This window comes from Lissotriton vulgaris, chromosome 2_1, assembly GCF_964263255.1.
Source record: "Lissotriton vulgaris chromosome 2_1, aLisVul1.2, whole genome shotgun sequence".
Lineage (NCBI taxonomy): Eukaryota > Metazoa > Chordata > Amphibia > Caudata > Salamandridae > Lissotriton > Lissotriton vulgaris.
This window is the reverse complement of record NC_141687.1, coordinates 419,739,937-419,760,716: the sequence shown is the minus strand read 5'-3', so window position 1 is coordinate 419,760,716 and position 20,780 is coordinate 419,739,937. Positions and strand designations below refer to the sequence as shown.

The window sequence follows — 20,780 nt, the reverse complement described above, 5'->3', positions numbered from 1 at the left end:
TACAAGGCTCATGGGACCACCTTTTGAACCTCTACACAAATGTGAACTGCAATTCCTCACATGGAAAACTACTTTTCTAGTAGCTATTATCTCTTAGGAGAGTTAGTGAGATTCAAGCTTTCACTATACAAGAACCATTTTTACAATTACACTGTAATAACGTGGTTCTCAGAACAAATCTTAAATTCCTTCCAAAAGTCATTACTATGTTTCCTTTAAACCAATCGGTAGAGTTACCGGTGTTTTTCCAAAACCCAGACTCTGTAGCAGAAAGAGCTCTACACACAGTAGATGTTAAAAGAGCTCTTCTCTATTATATAGATAGGACCAAATCCTTTTGCAAAACAAAGCAATTGTTTGTAGCTTTCTCTCCACCACATAAGGGCAACCCCATCTCTAAAGCTGGAATTCCAAGGTAGATTGTAAAATGTATACAAAAATGCTATCAAAAAGCAAAACGTACATTAACAGTTCCTCCTAGAGCGCACTCCACATGCAAACTAGGAGCCTCTATGGCTTTCTTAGGGAACATTCCCCTAGATGACATCTGCAAGGCAGCAACATGGTCCACAACACACACCTTCACTAAACACTACTGTGTTGATGTGCAAGCCAAGCAGCAAGCTGCAGTAGGCCAAGCTGTTCTAAAAACTCTCTTTCAAAACACTGCAACAGATACAGGCGACCACCGCTAGGGGAGACACTGCTGCACAATCTATGCTAAGTGTACAATCTGCAGCTCATATGTCTCGAACGGAAAATGCTACTTACCAGTATGCATCTGTTCTTGGCATGTAGAGTTGTACACGCCCTCCCGCCTCCCCAGGACCTGTATGTGTTCCAGTTTCATCTCAATTAGATATACACATGGCCATTGGATGGCCAGGGCAGGTCATCCCTTCTTTATTTCTACTAACTCCATCATTTCCCATCATGGTGAAAAACAATCTAAGGATGGAGCCGATGCCCATGTCCACTATCGTCCAAGGGAGGAGTCACCTATCTCGTGACTACAATAGACTTCTTCCAAGACGACGACAACATGCAATCATCCGAGCCCAACACCAGGTGGCAATCTAATGCTAAGTGTACAACTCTGCAGCTGTACATGCCAAGAACAGATGCATACTGGTAAGTAGCATTTACCTTCCTTCAGAATGTAGGGCAAACTGTTGTGTCCTGATTTCAGTATGGCTATGTCACTGGAGTGGTGTGGCTCACTGGTTAGAGGCGGCAGACCCGGAAGCAGAGAACGGCCCGGGACCAGGGTTCAATTCCCGACGCGACAGGGTCGTGGACCAGGGTCAGCGGACTCGATGATTCTCGCCTCGGTGCCTACTCTAACCAGGGATCACACTCGGCAACTCTGGGCATTAAGCTTGCCTCATCTCTACAACGGCTCCCCACAGACGCCGGGGATGCCTGGTTTCACCTTGGAGATACCCAGAAGGGACCATCTCACAGGGAAAGCCAGGACGGGTTCCCCAGCGGTCTTCAGCGCCGGGACGATTACGGGCAGCTGTGCGCTTTACAAGTCCCACACACATTTACATTTACATTCACTTTAATTTAGGCTAGAAGTAGGTATTCTTGAATGAACCTTGTGAGGGTTCTAAGTGAAGTGTAAGATTGGTCAGTTGCGAGGTTTGATGGTGGCTATATTGGATCCAGGAAGCAGGGTATTTAAAGGATAATGTGCTGGTGAATTTCCACTTGGAGTACACTGTACTGCTGCATATCCACATTGAAATACTTCTAACTTCCGACGTGAGTAGCTTACCTGAATACAAAATCATGACACAATGCTAAATGGGGTAATGCCACGGTTCGTTCTAGGATGTCAGCCGCACTATATTTAACCTAATGATAAAAAGTGTTCACCAACTCTTCTGTTTCTTTCGAACTCTAAATAATGTAATATTGCATCCCTATGGTGTTTTTAAAACAGTATATATGAGAAATCTCTATTGTGAACCCTTAAGTGATAATCCATGATTACTTTCTGCTGACCAATGAAAATTGATTTGAAGAAGTGTGCCACATCTGTTCTTTTGGTGCATTGCTGTTGATACTATTATTGTTTACACTTATTCATTCTTCCTTACAGATTTGCTTATGATGGGTTGAAACGCCAGAGACTGACCCAGCCCATGGTTCGAAATGAAAAGGGGCAGTTGGTCCACACCTCCTGGGAAGATGTGCTAACCCGAGTAGCTGGAGTGGTATGTCTCAATCAAGAATATAATGAGCGGGAAAGAAAGCTAAGATGGGAATAGTTTTATATTTTTAGCTACATGTGTTTACTTTGTTCAAGTACATTCTTAAGTGCAGTCTTTAAAGTTGCTACTTTAGGTGGACCTACTTACATCTAAGAGGTGGTGATAGAATCTCTGTAGTTGCAGTCAGTGATGTTGGGTTATGTGGATTTATTTAGTTCTTAATAACATCTGTATTGTCCTCTAGCGCTTTTGTAATTGGGGCTCCCCTAGCAGTTGTGGGGTATTTATTGAGTTAGAATTATCTGTTTTTGTTTGATTGTGTTTCGGACTGTTTTTTATTTTGAGTAATTGTGGATCAAGCTTGGTCACTGATGGATATGGTTAATAAATGATTTTCACTTTTGCTCTATCGTACAAAGACTAAAGGTATGGGAGGGGGAGGTGTACGTTTTTACCATTTTATTTCCCATTGTGGTTATGGTTTGATCAGCAACACACTGCCTTTTATGTGTTATTTGTGATTTTATTTAATTCTGCCCTTTGTTTTTGGAGAATGTTTCCAAAAGTGAGGTAAACCCGTATTTAGGTCTTGCCTACGTAGCACGCAAGCACTGATTAGGAGGGACCTCTTGGAATCGGTCAGGACTTTTTAGGTCTTGCCTACGCAGCACGCAAGCGCTGCTTAGGCTGGACCTCTTGAAATCGGTCAGGACTTTTTGGGAAACTCGTGCATGTAGTGCACTGTTCCCAATGAGCCCTCATGCATGTGTGGCATTTACCTTGGGGTAGTGAGCAGCGGTGCCATCTGTTTGTAAATATCGCGCCAGCCGCTGCTCGCTCCCGTAAGGTAAACACTGCTTGTCGTTTTAACTTTCACTGCTGCGGGCCGCACTTGTTTTCCATTGAGAAGGCGATATTTAACAGACTGACGCGGAGAAACTGTGTGCATTAGCGCCAGAGCCCGAGCGCTAAAAGGAGATTTTGAAGGAGAGCTGACCCAGTCAAAGCCAGCCTGCCGCCTGCAGCGTCCCCCTCCCGTCGCCGCATTTGAGCAAGAACTGCGGCCGCCGAGAGGAGGGGGACTCCTAAACTACACCCCCCAGCAGGCCTAGCGGCGCCAGACGACTTCTCATCGCGCCAGGTGGCGCATAAAGGAAGCGTCACCCCGGCAGAGCGGGTGACGCGGAGAAACTGTGTGCATTAGCGCCAGAGCCCGAGCGCTAAAAGGAGATTTTGAAGGAGAGCTGACCCAGTCAAAGCCAGCCTGCCGCCTGCAGCGTCCCCCTCCCGCCGCCGCATTTGAGCAAGAACTGCGGCCGCCGAGCGGAGGGGGACTCCTAAACTACACCCCCCAGCAGGCCTAGCGGCGCCAGACAACTTCTCATCGCGCCAGGCGGCGCATAAAGGAAGCGTCACCCCCGCCTCGTGGGAGCGCGCGGGAGTGCCTGGGGCGAAGCCCGGGTAAAGGGCGGGCCGTCTGTGGCCGTCCGGGGACGTACATGGACGGGACGGCCCACCCTATTAAAATCTGCGTCCAAAACTCAAAGCTACAGTGGAATTTTGTGAGAAAGGACCTCATTAGAAAATAATTAAACACTGTAAGTGCTCAACATAGATACCGCGAGTAAGGCGAAGGGCGATAGAGGAACGTCCTGAAGTTCCTATAGCAACAACAAAACTAATCTTTGGAGAAACCAGCTTCCTTAAAACTCCATCAGGCCGACAATTGGAAAAGGAAATGGGATTTAAAAAACTACGAACACGCACAATATATATGAAACGAATGGGCACAGAGGATGCAGTACGGAAGTCCTCAGATAAAGCAATAAAACATGGCCGCATAACTCGGACCCCGGCAATTAGTAAATATTTTTCTGCCCTAACATCTAAAGGGGAACTAGATATAAATATACCGGAAACAGAAAATAGTCTTAACCCCTCGACAAGCACAGGGGCAGTAACATGTACCTCAATGAAACCTCAACTAATTCAAAACTTGAGCAATCTGGACCCTGACCTAAATAACAAACTTACTAACTCCTTACAACATCTACAATCCTTGGACCACGAGGCGACTCATCTAAAATCTTCAACTCCTATAAAAAGCTTTGGGAGCTCATACCAATTCGAGGAACTATGTGCAAACAAATCAAAGATAACCGAACATAAATCAGAACTCAAGTTAACCAACAGTCTTCTGAAAAAAACATCCGAACAAGCTCTTACACTTGATTCTTCTTTGGACTCTTTTACACTTAAAAACAATAATTTTGTTAACACAGCCACACCAATGTCAAAGGCCCTTTTTTCGCTACAAGAAATATTGGAATTGGTCCTTTCCTTTTTAGGAAATATATTAGAAAACTCTGACCAAACTTTGGATGTCCAAATCGGTATACTAAAGTACCTAGTAGAAGAAAAAAGGAAAAAAGATCCCTCTGAAGTAGAGAAAAATCAACTGATCCCTAATACTAAGCGACTGCAAAAGAATAATTCAAACAATCATAACAATGAACAGGAGCAAACAAAACGTGATATTGGTACTCAGACATCAGAAACCCTAAAACAACAAAAGGAAAAGTCGGAAACCCAAAATGAATCAATAATATACTCTTTAAAAAAATTATTTAAAGAAAAACCTCAAAAAAATGTAAAACAATACCCAATTTTCGCAAAACCGATCAAAACGGATATACACAAAAATGATCCTGTTCAAGATGCCCAGGAAATCTGCATTAACAACATATCAGAAACTGTAAAATGAGAAATAACCAACCAAAAAACGGAAACTGAACAAGTAGGAGGAAAAAGGATGAAAAAACCTTTAAGAAGGATCTACAAAAAGAAAACCCGTAAGCTAAAATTCCAAAAATCTATCACTACTCATAAATCCCAAGAGGAACAAGTAGATGAAATCATAAAGCCTCAAACTATAGAAAAAGTGGAAACCAGTTACAGAAATATTGAAGAGAAAACGCAACCATAGGACCCAAGAGCAGAAGAATACCTTCCATTCAGGCTCTCCGCAAAAACAGGACATAGAAATATAGGTGCAAGTGAAGACGATGACAAGTACCGACAAAATGGTGAAGTGTCACACTCCAAAATATTACAATTTGAAGAACTTTTTCCAACTGATACAGTCCCACTTAATAGAGGAAGGATAATCAATCTTTTACACCACATAAGGCCTTTGCAATCATTGACCAGTAATGAATTAGATTTAGTGATCTTTCCCAAAAAAGATAATACCAAACTAGTGATGGTAACATTCTGGTCATCTGTTCTTCCAGGGATCATACTCAATGAAAAGGAGACACTTCATAAACATGGATATGACGTAATTGAAAGATTGGAACCAAACGAAAACAAAATCCCTAAATGGTACAACGATCAAATACGATTAATCTCTAACACACAAATCAAAAATCTTCTTAGAAACTCTGATGTAACAGAAGAACTAGGATTTATGTACTCAGGAGCTAAATATCCAGGGAAAGATACCCTAAAAATTCAGGTGGACAATGGTGAAAGGGCAGTATGGTACCATGATTCAAAAGAAAAGGAACCCAACAATAGCACAAAGTCCTGGTCTTGGGTCTCGGAGACTTTGAACAGCAATAAAGCAATTACTTGCCTACGACAACCTGTTTAACAATGAATTAAAAATCACATTGTGGAACATGGCTGGAAAAACTAAGAATAAGATGTCTGAAGCCACGAGTAACCAGCCTGATATCCTGATCCTGCAAGAAACCTGGGCGACTGAACCCTTCTCCCATAAAGGCTACTATGTTTATGATACTCCAGCAAAAGCCACCAACCGTGGTCACGCAAAAGGTGGTTTGGCCATTCTACTGAGGGAAGAATACTTGTGGGCCCAGGAAATTGTTGTGACCAAACTAGATAACTTACAGTGCATTAAGGTTTCCTTAAAAATACATAATACAGCACCACAAAAGGCAATCCTGCTCTTTAATGTATATGCCCCTCCTGGGGAAAAAACAAGATACCACATTCGCCGATATTATGGAAACTATTATGCAGATAATAGAAGATCAACTCCATTTGTCATACATCATTGTGGGCGATTTTAATGGCAAAATCTCTAACTCTGAAATCAGTAAGTGGGTAAAATTATACAAAGAAGAATCACTGGAAATTACAACTCCACATTTCCCTAAAGGTATACAAACTGATAAAAGAGGTAAATTGCTACTATCTGTATTGCCTAATCTAAATGGGGTAATCTTAAATGGCAATATGGAAGGAGATATTCCGGCATCTTACACGAGACGGGGTAATGGAACCTTCTCTATTATATACTACATCATTTGCAGTATGGATTTGCTGGAAACAGTTACATATTTGCACTCTAAGTTTACTCTAGAGAGTGATCATGCACTGATGTATCTAACTACCGACTGGATGCCCAACCCCTCACCTGCCAGTCATATCATCTTCCATAGAACTACTATTAAGTGAACAGAGACGCATTTTCTGGAGCTCATCAACTCTGGACAAAATCTCTGCCCTGATTGAACATACTCAACTCCTAGCGAAAACATATTCGGATGATCCAATAGTAAATTTTGAATACATTATTAAGGAACTCAAAAACTTTTTACTCAACAAGCTACAACAGGTCACAGAAGGAAATAACAAGAGGAAAAATAAAAATAAAAACAATATCCAAAACTCTATTATTAAGAAAAATCTCAATAAACTTATACGTGCCCAATACGAGAACTTTTCTCCGTCTAACAAGAAAGAAATTAATAAACTAAAAAATCAATTGAGAAGAGAAAAACAAAGCAACAAAAAAGCAATGCAAGATCGTAATTGGGTCGACATCCAAATAGCTGCAAAGAAATACAACCAGCGTAAATATTGGTCCCTAATCGCCAAAATAACAGGATCAAAAAAGAAACTTCAAACCATACCGGTCCCACCGAATGATTGGGAAATTTATTTGACTGATCTGTATAAAGCAAATCCTACTAAACTAGATGAAAAAAGCGTGGACCACATCAAGGAAAAAGATAATCCACCAATAATCAAAACCACAGCAATATCTGTAGAAATGAACATCCGTAAAGCAAGAAACACAGGTGCCTCTGGCCCTGATCAAATACCTATCAAGGTCTTGCAAGCAGACCCAAAGGAGTGGAGTCAGATGCCTCTTTAACCACATTTTCATCACCGGACAAGTACCAAAATCATGGCAGGGGAGTATCATCATCCCCATACATAAAAAGGGGAGTAAGATCATAGCAGGGAACTACCGCCAAATAGCACTTATGGATGCTGTAGGAAAAATCTTTGCCTCAGAGGTACTTGAACGATTGAAAGACTGGGCTTTTTCGTTGGGTCTCATACCTATGTTCCAAGCAGGTTTTAGACCTAAACATTCCGTTACAGACAACATTGCGATCATCCAGGCCATTCTAGACAAATATGTAACTCGGAAAACTCAGGTTGTATACGCAGCATTTATTGACTACTCTACCGCGTTCGACCGTGTTGATCGACCAACACTATGGAATAAACTAAGGAGACTTGGAATTCCAGAAAAATTGCTGCAAAACATAGTAAATCTCCATACCAATACTTGGTGTCAAGTACAAATGGGGGGGGGGAGGCTTAACGAAAACAATTAAAACAGCTAACGGGCTAAAACAAGGGTGCCTCCTAGCCCGATACTATTCTCCTTATATCTAAGCGACTTGCCATATCAGTTACAACAGGGCTCAAGTTTGCCTCCAAAAAGCGCCAAACAAAGCATAGATGCATTGCTTTATGCTGATGATATAGTGATGCTAGACCTCACTCCCTTCGGATTACAAAAACTACTGGATATCTTGTATAAATACTCAAAAGAAATTTTTTAACCCCCAACATAAAGAAAACAAAAGTTGTAGCCTTTTCGGGGAGGAAACAAAGCGCTAAATACAGCTGGAGGCTTGGAGGAGAAAAGATAGAAGAAGTTGACGAATATCCCTACCTTGGCAGGATTCTTTCAAAGAACTTAACAAATACAAAACAGATAAAAAATTTAAAAAGGAAATCCGATTTACATGCCGAGGCTCTCTCAAGACTCTATAGTGTTACCGGGAACAGGCATTTTTCCTCACTGTTAAAAATATACAGAGTAAAGATCCCTCCTGTTCTATCTCATGCGACGGAGTATATTCCTATAAAGCAGTGGGTCAACATGGATCGCAAAGAAGGAAAAATCCTAAAAAGAATCATGAAGGTCTCAGATTCCGTACCTGTTCAAGCACTGAGGTTAGAATTGTCTATCACAAGTTCTTATGCTACAGCCGTGGCTAACGTAATTAGGTGGGCCTACAATCTCCTTCATGCAAAAGAGGGTACATTAAGATCCCTATTGAAAAGTGAGACTTTTGATTTAGAAGCCACAAAGCAAACTTTTCTTGAGAATATGACTGTCGTATTCCAAATGGCAAAAATTAGTCCGGACATTTTGCTCACCTGGTCAGCAGCGCAAATGAAACTTTTCTTAAAATGTTTTACCCCAAAATTGAGCTATGAATTAGACTTCGAACATTGTAACAAATTATCTACCTACAAACCCTTCGTAGAATTACTGGAATATAAATACATCCAGCCATATATCGGGTTTTCTTTGACGCATGGTGCAAGGAGGGCGATTACAATGTTACGATTAGGCATCCTACCTGTATTAACGTACTCAGCAAGATGGCTACCAGGAGGATCGCCAAAATGTACATTTTGTGAAGGGGGTGACCAAAACATTGAGCACTTATTATTTGTATGTCCTAGTTTTAACGTAACCATAGCACGTGCAAGATACCTTGATCCTATTTACCGCAACTGCAGAATTACAACGGTGAGAGAACTATTATTATTGTGTAAACAGCCACCGAATGAATTTGTATGCTATAATTTTTATAAATTTTTAAAATCTTTTTTACCTTTATATTGATTAATGATGAAATCTTTTTTATTGATTGTGTAAAATGTAATATTTGTGGTCCTCTGTCGAGTACCAATACAAATAAAAATCTTTTTGACTTTTTTGACTTAACAGACTGAATTTGGTGACTTTGTCGATCCCTTAATGCGGACGGCAGGTGTCACTGAAAGATCTCAAATCTGAGCTTCGTTTTCTGCTGTGACATCCAGTCAGCAAGAGAGGACCATGTTGCTTTCCCTTTCACAAGTATAGATGATAATCATGATGAGCACCTCTCATGGTTTGCTTTTATCAACGAGAAAAGCTTCCACAGTGCCCCAAATGCTATATTTTGAAAAGATTAAACCACAGCCATGTATTAGTATTTCTGTCATAGGGAAGAGCATGGAGAATCAAATAGCTCGTCCGTCAGGGAGGTGATCTCCCAGGTCGATCCGGCAGGAAAAGCGAGGCCAGCGGTTACCCTACCAAAGTGCTCACCAATGTCTGCACTCATTTATTTATGGGGTTTGATAATTATAGTGAACAAATGTTCTCAAACAGCACCTCGTTTCATCGAACCAGTTCACCAACCAACAAGAGAATTAGTTTACCGGTTAGCAGGCAGTCTTCTGGTGTAGGGCATATGCGCTATCCAATCCGTAGTTAGTCTTGTAATATTACTGCAATGCAACTTTCCGGTTCTGGGATATAATAAGGAACTGTATATTTATCAAGTTCCATCTGCCACCGAGTTTGCTATTTCTAGGAGCTGAAAATAACAAATATTGCTTTTCCTCTGTAGACCCCCGAAGGATGAAAGGCAGAGTTATCCTTGCCAACCTTCAAACCTGCGAATAACAGGCTAGAAATACACTTTGGAAGCAGATGCCAGCTATATAGTGCAACTCGGGGGCTATTTCAGTTATACGCATGGTTTATTGGTACGTTCTCACAGTATTACTTCTGTGATAAAGCTTCGTTTTGTTCAAGGTAGAGATTAAATTAACATTTGCAACTAGAAGAACTGAAAATAGATAATGGAAACCAGCGATTTGAAGTGGGCACCATCTGAGGGGCACGACCCACCCATACTTAATTTAATTTAAGGAAAAACGTTCCCCTACTTTTTAATTAAAATAGGCAATAGGTCTCGCCTTTGGGACTTTATAAGTGTTTAGTTATCCAGCACAATATCCTTGGTTCAATAACATCAACTGTTGCATGGCTAAACACTTATAAGAACCCTAAGGCGAGACCTATTGGCTATGCCAATGCTTGTTAATGTCTATACAGGAACGGTTGTGAAATGTCAAGATGACCAAGAACCACTGAATTAGAAATTGAACCCTGAATGTCACTTGACTTAAAAATGTTGCTCTGCCGTTTTTGGAGGTCTGTGCCATTCTCAGGCCACATTTTGGTGAAAAAATCTTACGGTGGGACCGGATCTCTGCAGAATGGGCACACCAATATTAAGGCAGGTTGGTCGATTCCCAGAATAGTGGAAATGCTGCTCCAAACTCAAATTTAAATACTGCAAATCAGTGTGCATATTGTTTCATTCTTTGCCAAACGTATACTGAGGTGGTATTAATGTCTTTATTCCCGGAAACCATAGGCCTGACCATACTCCAAACCCTTGACTTTGATGCACTGAGGAACAGAACTGGCCTTCTATCCCCATTCCCAATTACTAACTAGTACTTGCACAAAGCAACCATAGAAAATATATTTTGTATTGCATTGAACGTTGGTCCTCTGTGATGAATCTACATGAAGTGTTCCAAAATGAACACTAAAAACACAATATTATTATTGCGCATGTTTGATGGTCTTGGGACAAGGGAGGGAGTTACGGTTGACGGCAGATCTAAAATGTTTATTTTGCATTGAAATTCCCATAGCAAACTCCCTAAAACGGAGAATACAAAACTGCTGCTGAAAGTCCATTTTAATGAGCATGCCTAGGAGTGGTTCTGCTTGGTGCACTCTGGAGGCAGTTCTAGTTGACCCAGGGTGTGTTTGATGGCTGCATGCGCTTCTCAGTGGTAACTGGGGAAAAATAATGTCACAGTATGTTCTAAAACTGGAAAAACCTTCTCAATTTTGTTTATTTATGGACCATAATTCCAAATGGTAAACAGTTACCACTGGTCAGCCAGATACCTACTTTTGACCTTGGCACCCTATGTTCTGTAAGGGCACTGTGCATCTTACTCCGTTGCTTCCAAATTTGCGGCATGAACCCAGTGTGCCAAGACTGTCCCCATAGCCTGCATGGATTCCTCAATAGGCTCTCTCACTTTAGTTAAGACCACTTAGTGGCCAATTAGAAAACTTCCTCTATAGCTGTTAAAATCCACAGCTTTATGTACCTGGAGCTTACGCATGCACATGTCCTCTACCACTTGCCCTCACTTCTTTCCATGTGCACGCCTTGCCAGATCGCATCACTAATAAAAAAGTGTATCTCGTTTGTGAATGTTTTCAATCTTTTTTTTAAAGTTTCTGCGGGCTAAGAGTAATTAAGTCAATTTAAAGGAAACGTTATCATACTCTTGCAACATGACTCATTCCCGTTCTCAAGCTATGCATTGATTCTGCAGCAGTTGAGGACAAGAAAGGAAGTGAGTGAAGGGAAGCATCAGCGAGTGTAAATAACACGTTTTTACAGATTTATTTTGCATTGCTTTGGCAGGAAGTGTGTGGTGTTAATCATTAAGTGACCGAACACGTTCTTCCTGTTGGAGGGTTTAGCAATCACTTTTTTCTTGTCCTCTCGTCTAAGAGTAAGGTAGTTCCTCTAAAGGGAAGTTTAAACATCTACAAAACTGATCTCAAAACCTCACAGGGTAAAAGCCTTTTCTACATCCTGCTAGGAACAGCAAGGATTCCCCACTTTCAATATAGACAGTAGTCTCCGTTGGTATTTTAACTATATTTGGTGCTCTAGACTAAAACCTGCCTGCTCATCATTACCAATTTAGCGATTGTACTTGCAAGCCTGAATGAAGGATTCTTTATGTATATCATACAGTCTGAGTTTAAGAGCTGTGTAGAGATGGCATCTAAGCGTTTTCACGGTATTCATTTAACAATGTATTCTGATAGAGACTTCTCAACTGCAGATTGCTTCCACAGGCGTTGGACTGGATCTGGAAATTCTTAAGCAGGACACCTGCGCACAAGTAGGTGGGATCACACTGTTGTGCAGTGACTATGTTCTGCTCGGCAACTGACGTGCGGAGTCGTAAACAGGCGCCACCCATGAGTGCTGACGTCTATTCCTTTCTCTTCCCACGTTGCTTGGAGACCGCTTTTCTTAAAAAAAAAATTCTAGCCTACTATCGTGCCAGTGAAATGTCATCCTCCGAAACTACATGGTTTAATCCATGTAAGGGCTGCCTCAAACAAATATCTGCGACGGATTCACATCAGGTTTGCCTGTGGTCAGATCATGTTGATAAGACCTGCAATGAATGTGTCTTAACGTACCCTAGGCCCCTTTCAGGAACGGGAAGCAAAGCTCTGTTGTGAAACACAGAAAAACGCCATGCCGTGACTAGTCTAGGTCGAAGGGAAGGTCCTTTTCCGGAAGTCGTTCCCCCAGCAGACCTTCGTCACTGTTAAAATATTTGACCTAGTCCAAGAAGAAGCTAATGAAGTCCATGCGGGAGTAGTCCTCTTTCCGCCACTCTTGGGCTCTGGAGAAGGCACAAGGGCATCATCGTGCCACCCAGTCGATCCTCTGACCCAATTTTAAACCTTGTCCCATGTCAGCGCTAGTTTCCAGAAAAGAGGTAGACTCCTCATCAAAAAGAGAAGTTTTGTGAGGCCATGCTTTGTCTCTTTGGCATGTTACCAGCTCTCTCTGACATGCCTCTGGACTCCAAGGCCTTCTAGGTGGTCTTCAAACAGCAGGTCCATCCTAGGTGCCATTTGGGCCTTTGCGACCTGATACAGGCTATGCACCAGTGCTTTTGCCGTCTTGTCCCACATCCCACAACCGACTCCAGAGCATCCACGTCGACACCTCACTTGGCTGTAGCCTGTGATCAGCCCCTCTGATTTTTAAACATTGCCCTTGACCCATGGACAGACGCATACTGACTCTAATCATAACACATATGATGCTTGGGATGAGTTTGCCCACCCATTTATTGGGGACAGCTGATATGAGGACCTCCAGGGTGCCAGTGAACTTAACACCTCACCAGACATTGGTCTGGTCTCTCCTCCTGGCCCTGCAACAGAAGAGAGTGCTTCCTTCACAGTGGTCCTGTAAAGGGAGGCTGGGGTATTTGACCTATGCTGCCCACTATGGTAGTCAAGACCAGTGTAATAACTGAGTTCGGAGTCTCTGATTCTATTTAACAAAGCCCTCATGGATACCTTTTTCAGAATGTCCACCATATTAATAGACAGATGGCGAGCAAGATTTCCCTACCCTGGGTGACCCAGACCTTTTAAATCCGAACCTCATTCCTGACATCCTTGTCTTGCAGGCTTTGGCGAGTAAGATTAACCCCCAACTCATTCCCTACTACACACCCAGATAGGGAATCTAAATGAATTGAGACCTTCTGGAAATGTATGATTTCCTCTCCGACTTCATTCAGTCAACAGCAGCTACCCTTTGTGTTGCAATTCCCATGCTCTTTGGGACTCTGTGGCACAAGTCCTTTAAGGGGTCCCCGACGATTTGAGATCCACTTTGATACAGGCGAAACGAGATGGTTGTGATGCCACCGAGTTCACAATTCAATGCGGCCTAGTACCTACTGATTCTTTCGGCAGAGCCATGGGTACCAGTGTGATTCTTCACAGATACGCTTGGATGAGGTCTACCAGCTTTTCTGGCAATGTCTAAGCCAGCCTTCTGGTTCTACCCTGTGTTAGCTCCTGACGTTTTGGGGATCAAGCAGACTGTCCTCAAGTGCTTTGAAGGCATCAGGGGCACTCTATGGGCCTCTCTGATCCACCACAACAGCATCAGCTGTTTCACACCCTGCATGGCTATGGTAGGGGTTTCCAATATCGGCAACAGATGCAGTCAGTCCGGAAAGCTCCCCAACTCTTTTGTGGACGAGGCTGTGGTACCCACAGACCACGTGGACTCTAGGGGCAGCATGCAGCATAGTCATCCACCACCATCAATCACTCCCTCAGCTGCCCTGGTCATTAAACCTATTTTGTGTGTCCTTACTGGCAACACTGTTGCTTGGGCGAAGGTAGCATCCGTCATTTTCTCCCAGGGTGATAAGAAGTCACTTTGGACCAGTTGGTCCTACAAATTGTCCGGCGTGGCTATGCCCCAGAGCCACTTGAATTCTAAATTATGTGGCAGAGTTAACAAACTCATGTAGCAAGAAACGTTTCTGCATAATAAGGCAAATTTTTAATAGAATTATTCGATACATTTTTCACATGGTAATACTGTCTGGGTAAAGATTTTCCCTCATTACCACAAATTTAAAAACTAAATAAAGAAATAAACAACGGAAAGATGACCAGTTAACCTGTGCGAAGGGCCTTCCAGTGCACCCCAGCATATGTTGCCACGTTTAGTAACTTTTTATCCGTTTCAGCGAAAAACATTTTTTGTTAAAATCTGCAGAACATGCTGCAGATGATGGATTACGTGGGAAATGCAGCAAACCAATAATTATGCAAAAAAAGCAACAACCGCAGAAATGCATAATTCCAATGGCACTGGTTATGCCTTACCATTTCTAGAGATAACAAGAGAGCCACCTCCTAATAGGCACCTAGGGATGAGAAAATGCATGAACTGCATTCATTGCAATAACGTGATTATTGGTGCTTCCATTTTACATCTGCAAACAGGCAAAACCATCAAAATCAGAAATCAAGCAGATTGCAACTCCACTTTCGTTGTATACAGCATTAAATGTCCATGTGGAAACCTTTTTATATAGGCAAAACAGAGAGGAAAATAAAAGTGCGTATTTCAGATCACAAGAGCCGTATCCACAACAAATTCACTACTTCCTGCCTAGCCACTCATTGGACAGAACTCAATCATACAATACCGCAATTACGCTTCCAAGTACTTGAAATCATTAAACAAATACCAGATCGAGACAATGCAAAATGGCTCTCGCAGCGAGAATTCTGGTGAATCAAATTTCTGGACACATTGATTCCTAAAGGATTAAATGATAAATTGGACATGATTTGCTTTTTGTAACTAGAAGATATTAATTTAAAATGTAATCATTAAGCTAACCCATTTAGGGATAGGGTGCCCAAACACACTCCGCAATAATCCACTAAGTAGAAGGTTCTACATCAGCATATTACATATTCACATAAGTAAGATGATAATAGTTAACAGTCTTAGCATGCTTGGGGATTATGGTTTCTGTAATAAATATATTTCTTGTATCGAGGGGTATATTGATTGTAAATACACATTTATTGCAGTGTTAACAAGTTGATTTTTTTTTTAATTTTGTGTAAATACTTCAGTTGCACGCATTCATTATTCACTTTATTCTTTTTTTCCATCACTTCTTCAATCCTCAGCACCAGTTCTTTTCCTTGCTAATCTAGATCCGGTATACTAGGTTAATACATTTTCAACACTATACTTGAGTGTAGGAGAACATCCCCACTTATTGCAGAGAATTCGTCTTCTTTTCATTGAGGTACCAATTACATATTTATAGAGCCAGAGTTGGAAGCTACAAACTTTGGTGAGCAACACGCTCCTATAAGACCATCGCAATATGGCCGCCATGATTCATGTTTTTCAGCATAGGCGATTTGAGTGCCTTTTTTATGTTTGGTCCTGAACGTGGAAGTATTTGAATGGGAGGCATTCCGTGGAGTTTGAGTAGCACGGGAGCTCGCGCTGGAGAGTATGGTCGTTCCGAACGTTTTCTGCAAAGGTAAATGGACGGAACTGTTTTTGTTTTACACGAAGTCTTTTGCATGGTGGGTCTTCAGGAATTGCAGTTAGGAATAGAATGTTTTTGACAGGACGGCATTATTTGGATATTCGGCGTGGGGTGGGATTATAGCTGATCAAGCTAGACAGCGTGACTGAAGGTAACTGTTTCGGTTTGTGATGATAAATCTCACGCTAATATAGCGGTCCTTCTAGTGAATACATATGGCATTTTGTTGCAGGACACACACATGGTATAACGTCATCACGGTAGAGCTGGTTTCGACGGGGGACACCCGGTGGCATCTAAGGTAACATTAGTATGCCTGCAATTACAGGTTTAGATATACGCAGGATTTTTTAGTTGATCGAGAATATGATTTTCTTTTCATGGTTTTTCAGGTGCTTCCAGTCATCGACGCTGGATATTTTTTGTATGACATCATTTACATTTGTTCAGCGTATTTGTTTTCAGGTAATTCCGTTACTTTTCAGGCAATCGCCACACATTCCTTTTTTTTTTAAATGCAAAAGAGGCAAAATAACCTTAATACAGGCAAAACCAGGAGCTTCATGTTCGAGGCATGTGGGCTGCTGAATTCATATCTGTGCATAGATCGCCGCCTAGTGTTGGGTCCGGATGATTGCACATTGTTGTCCTGGAAGAGTCTTCGAAGTATCACGAGATAGGTGGCTCCTCCCCTGGACTACAGTGCGAATGGGCATCGACTCCATCCTCAGATTGTTTTTTTCCACCATTGGGTTCCGATGCCTTTGGTTCCCTCTTGTCGGAATCGATAGAAAAACTTTCCTTGAGAACAAAAGGTCTTTAGTCTTACATCGGTATTGTCTTGCGTTCGGCTTAACAACTTCTACTTCGGCTCCGAGCCGAGTTCTGTACTTCCGCGTGCTTTCGGCGCGGAAGGCCTTGTCGACGCTCCAGACTCATCGACCATCCATCATGGACCGAAGTCCATTCAAAAGATGTCCGGTCTGTAACTCGAAGTACCCACACATCGACGTCCACCCGGTGTGCAACAAGTGTCTGTCGCCGGACCACGATGAGGCCAAGTGTATGGCCTGTTCGCGATTCAGGTCCAAGAAGACACTCCAGCTCTGACGAGCTGCGCGCCTGGAGGCCCAGCAATCTGCTCCGGCGCCTACGGACATTTTCGATGCTGGGGAGGTCGAGGAAGAATATATCCAGGACGTTTCAGAATCAAACCCTGCGTCGGACGTCGAAGAAGACTACGATGCTCATGCCGAGGTTTTCGAAAGCGAAGAAGTCGTCGAGGAGGTAGGAGACGACGACGGGGCCCTCGGGGCCATGGAGGATAGCTCGGACGAGGAGCTCCCTCAGACTGACTCTGGGGCCGTGCCTATCTATAAGGCCCAGGTTGAGGGATCGCCTTCGGGCCTTACCCAAGACCTCGATATGGGTTCCACAGCCCGCCTTCGGGCCCGGCCACGGACATTGTTACCGAGTCACTCCTGGTCAAAATGAAACCGAAAGTGAAATCTACGGTCTCAACGCCAGATACTGCGCAGGTATCGAAACCGAAAGTGCGCATTGCATTAGTCGGATCGAAGACTTCTGAGGCCTCGGCGCCGAAGAAACCAAAGATGGCTGTCGAGCCGAAAGGCCAAGTCAAGGGTGCCGAGCCAAAGGCTACCGCGCCAAAGACTAAGGTGAAGGTGTTCGACACTGGCGCGTCGGCGCCGAAGACGATCGACGCCGGCAAGGGCCGGGTCGACCCGAAGAAGGCGGTCGACGACCCGAAGAAATCTCTCGGCGACCCGAAGAAGCGACCCGATGACCCGAAGGTCCTCTCAGCCCCGCTTCCACACGACAAGGCCAAGGGTGCTGCGCCATGTGAGTCGACTCCGAAAGTGACCTCGAAGGAAAAACCGTCCTCGAAGGACTCTGTGGAACCTGCACGTCCATCTGCCGCGTTCACGAAAAAGGTCACGGAGTCCCTGCAGCGCATTAGGGACAGCGCCGCGGCGGTCGAGCCAAAGGACCCTCCGCCTGCCAAGCCTCTGGAGAAACCGGTTAAGGCGTCCACGCCGATCCTCTTTACCTTGCCGCCTAAGACGGCGCCAAGGGCTTTCGCTCCTGGCCGGGGACCGGAGTGCCCGAGAAGGTCTCTTTGGCGCCGAAGGCATCGTTGGTGGTCCACGGCCCGCGGCCTCGACAACCATCGGAGGAGGAGCGTCAAGAACATTTCATCGACGCCGAAACGGGCAGGCTTTCCCTTCTGAAGAGGAAAATCACCCCAGAACCCCAACTGGAGTCTTACAAAATCCCCCTCAAAAAGAAAAGGGACTCTGCTGGTATCCCTGCCTTGGTGGAACCCCTTTCACCACAAGCTCATGAGGTCTCGCCCACTTACTCCGATGTGGACGCTGGTGAGGGCGATAAAGAGGACGAATATAGCTATCCGGTCTACACAGACCCAGAGGATACAACTGAGCCCTGGTCAGCTGGTGGTGACCCTGGGGATCCTCATTCAGGCCAAGACCCTCAACTCTTCTCTGCTAAGACTTCACCTACTGAAGACTCTGCTGCTTTCAATGCCCTCATTGAACGGGCCGCTGCCAATCACAATGTCCAGCTGCATGCTGACCCTGTGGATGTGGATTTCCGCTTTGACACCTTTTCTGTATCTGAAAAGACTGTGAAAACTCTGCCTATGCTGAAAGGTGTTTTGAAGCATGCTGCTGAGGTCTTCAAGGAACCTACCAGGGCGAGAGTCATCAACCCGAGGATTGACAAAAAATACAAAGCGGCACCTACTGATCTAACCTACATTAAAGGACAGTTGCCTCTGGACTCCCTTGTCGTCCCGAATGCCCGGAAGAGGGCCAATTCTCGGACTACGGGTGATGCTCCTCCCCCAGACAAAGAATCCAAGGTCTTTGAGGCTTCAGGGAAGAGGGTAGCAACACAGGCAGCCAACATATGGCGCATCTCAAACACACAGGCGCTTCTGGCGCGTTATGACAGGGCGCACTACGATACACTAGAGACCCTTTTGCAACACCTGCCTGATCAATACAAAGAAGGGTCTGAGATGCTAATCCAAGAGGGGAAGCTAATCTCCAACTTTCCATTAAGTGCGCTCTGGACGCAGCTGACACCGCTGCGCGAGCTATTAACACCAGTGTTATGCTTCGGAGACATGCCTGGCTAAGAATCTCTGGTTTTAAGCCAGACATCCAAACCACCATCTTGAACCAAACGGTCAACCCAGATCACCTGTTTGGCCCAGAGGTTGACACCACCCTAGAGAAAATGAAGAAGGACACTGACACTGCAAAATCCATGGGTGCCTTGCAGTCCCAGCAGTTTCGGGGTGGGTCCTTTCGTCGCTCCAATACTAGAGGCACCTCAAGGGGTCAGCTTTCACAGTCCGCGCAATTCTACAAGGGCAACACCCAGACTACTTATGCCAACAAGAGTCGAGGTGGATATCGCGGCAACAGCGCCAAAGGCAGAGGACGTGGCAACAACAGCTCCAGGTCCTCTACCGCCAGCAAACAGTGACGCCTTGTCACTGCCCCCCGACCACACAACACCGGTCGGGGGGAGACTCCAGCAGTTCCTGCCCGTCTGGAAGTCCATCACCACGAACAGGTGGGTCAGAAAGCTTATCCAATTCGGTTATTGTCTGGAGTTAACATCCACTCCACCCAACATACCCCCAAGGCACGGTCCTATGTCGGACGAGCACTTGCACTTATTGCAGCAGGAGGTCAACGTCATGCTGCAAAAAGGGGCAATAGAGCTTATGCCTTATGCAGGAAAGAGGCACAGGGGTTTACTCCCTGTACTTCCTGATTCCAAAGAAGGATGGGTCCCTCAGGCCCATCTTAGACCTCAGGCCCCTCAACTTCTACTTCCTGTCGGAGCACTTCCACATGCTGACCCTGCAGCAAGTGCTTCCGCTGCTCCGGCAGGGGGACTTTCTCGCAACTTTAGACCTAAAGGATGCGTACTTTCACATTCCACTACACCCTTCACACAGGAAATATCTCAGGTTCACCATCCAAAACCAGCACTACCAATTCAAAGTTTTGCCTTTCGGTGTCACCACGGCACCCAGGGTGTTCACCAAGTGCCTGGCGACGGTGGCGGCACATCTAAGGAGACAAAACATCCACGTCTACCCTTATCTGGACGACTGGCTCATCCAAGCAAAGTCAGCCCAGCAGTGTGCCGCCCACTTGTCCCACACCATTCACCTCCTGCATGATCTGGGATTCTCACTGAATTACCCGAAATCCCACCTCCAGCCCGCCCACATACGGCAGTATCTGGGTGCGACCATAGACACTCTGGCGGCCACAGCACAGCCGAATTCAGTGAGTCAGCAGCATTCAATCGCTGATCCAAAAATTCAGACCTCAACACTCGCTTCCAGCAAGAGTGTTCATGCAGTTGATAGGCATGATGGCCTCCTGCATCTCCATTGTCCCGCACGCGAGACTACATATGCGTCCGCTTCAGGAGTGCTTAGCACGTCAGTGGACTCAGGCTCACGGCCAGTTGAAAGACCTAGTGTTGGTGAGCGGTCGGCAAACAACTCTCTTCATTGGTGGAATCCACAAAACCTTTGCAAGGGCCGACCGTTCCAAGAGCCTGTGCCACAGATCATCCTGACGACGGACGCTTCTCTCCAGGGATGGGGAGCGCATGTACTCC

The 20,780-nt window shown here is 44.4% G+C and overlaps 1 protein-coding gene across 2 annotated transcripts in view; it reads left to right on the top strand.

Moving 5' to 3' along the window:
• Window positions 1-20,780, top strand: part of NDUFS1 (NADH:ubiquinone oxidoreductase core subunit S1) — a 657,173-nt gene that overhangs the window by 290,687 nt on the left and 345,706 nt on the right. For both annotated transcript variants that reach the window (XM_086955308.1, XM_086955309.1), the window contains exon 10: window positions 2,108-2,222. In XM_086955308.1, the coding sequence (XP_086811434.1) occupies window positions 2,108-2,222 (115 nt within the window). The remainder of the gene's footprint in view (window positions 1-2,107; window positions 2,223-20,780) is intronic.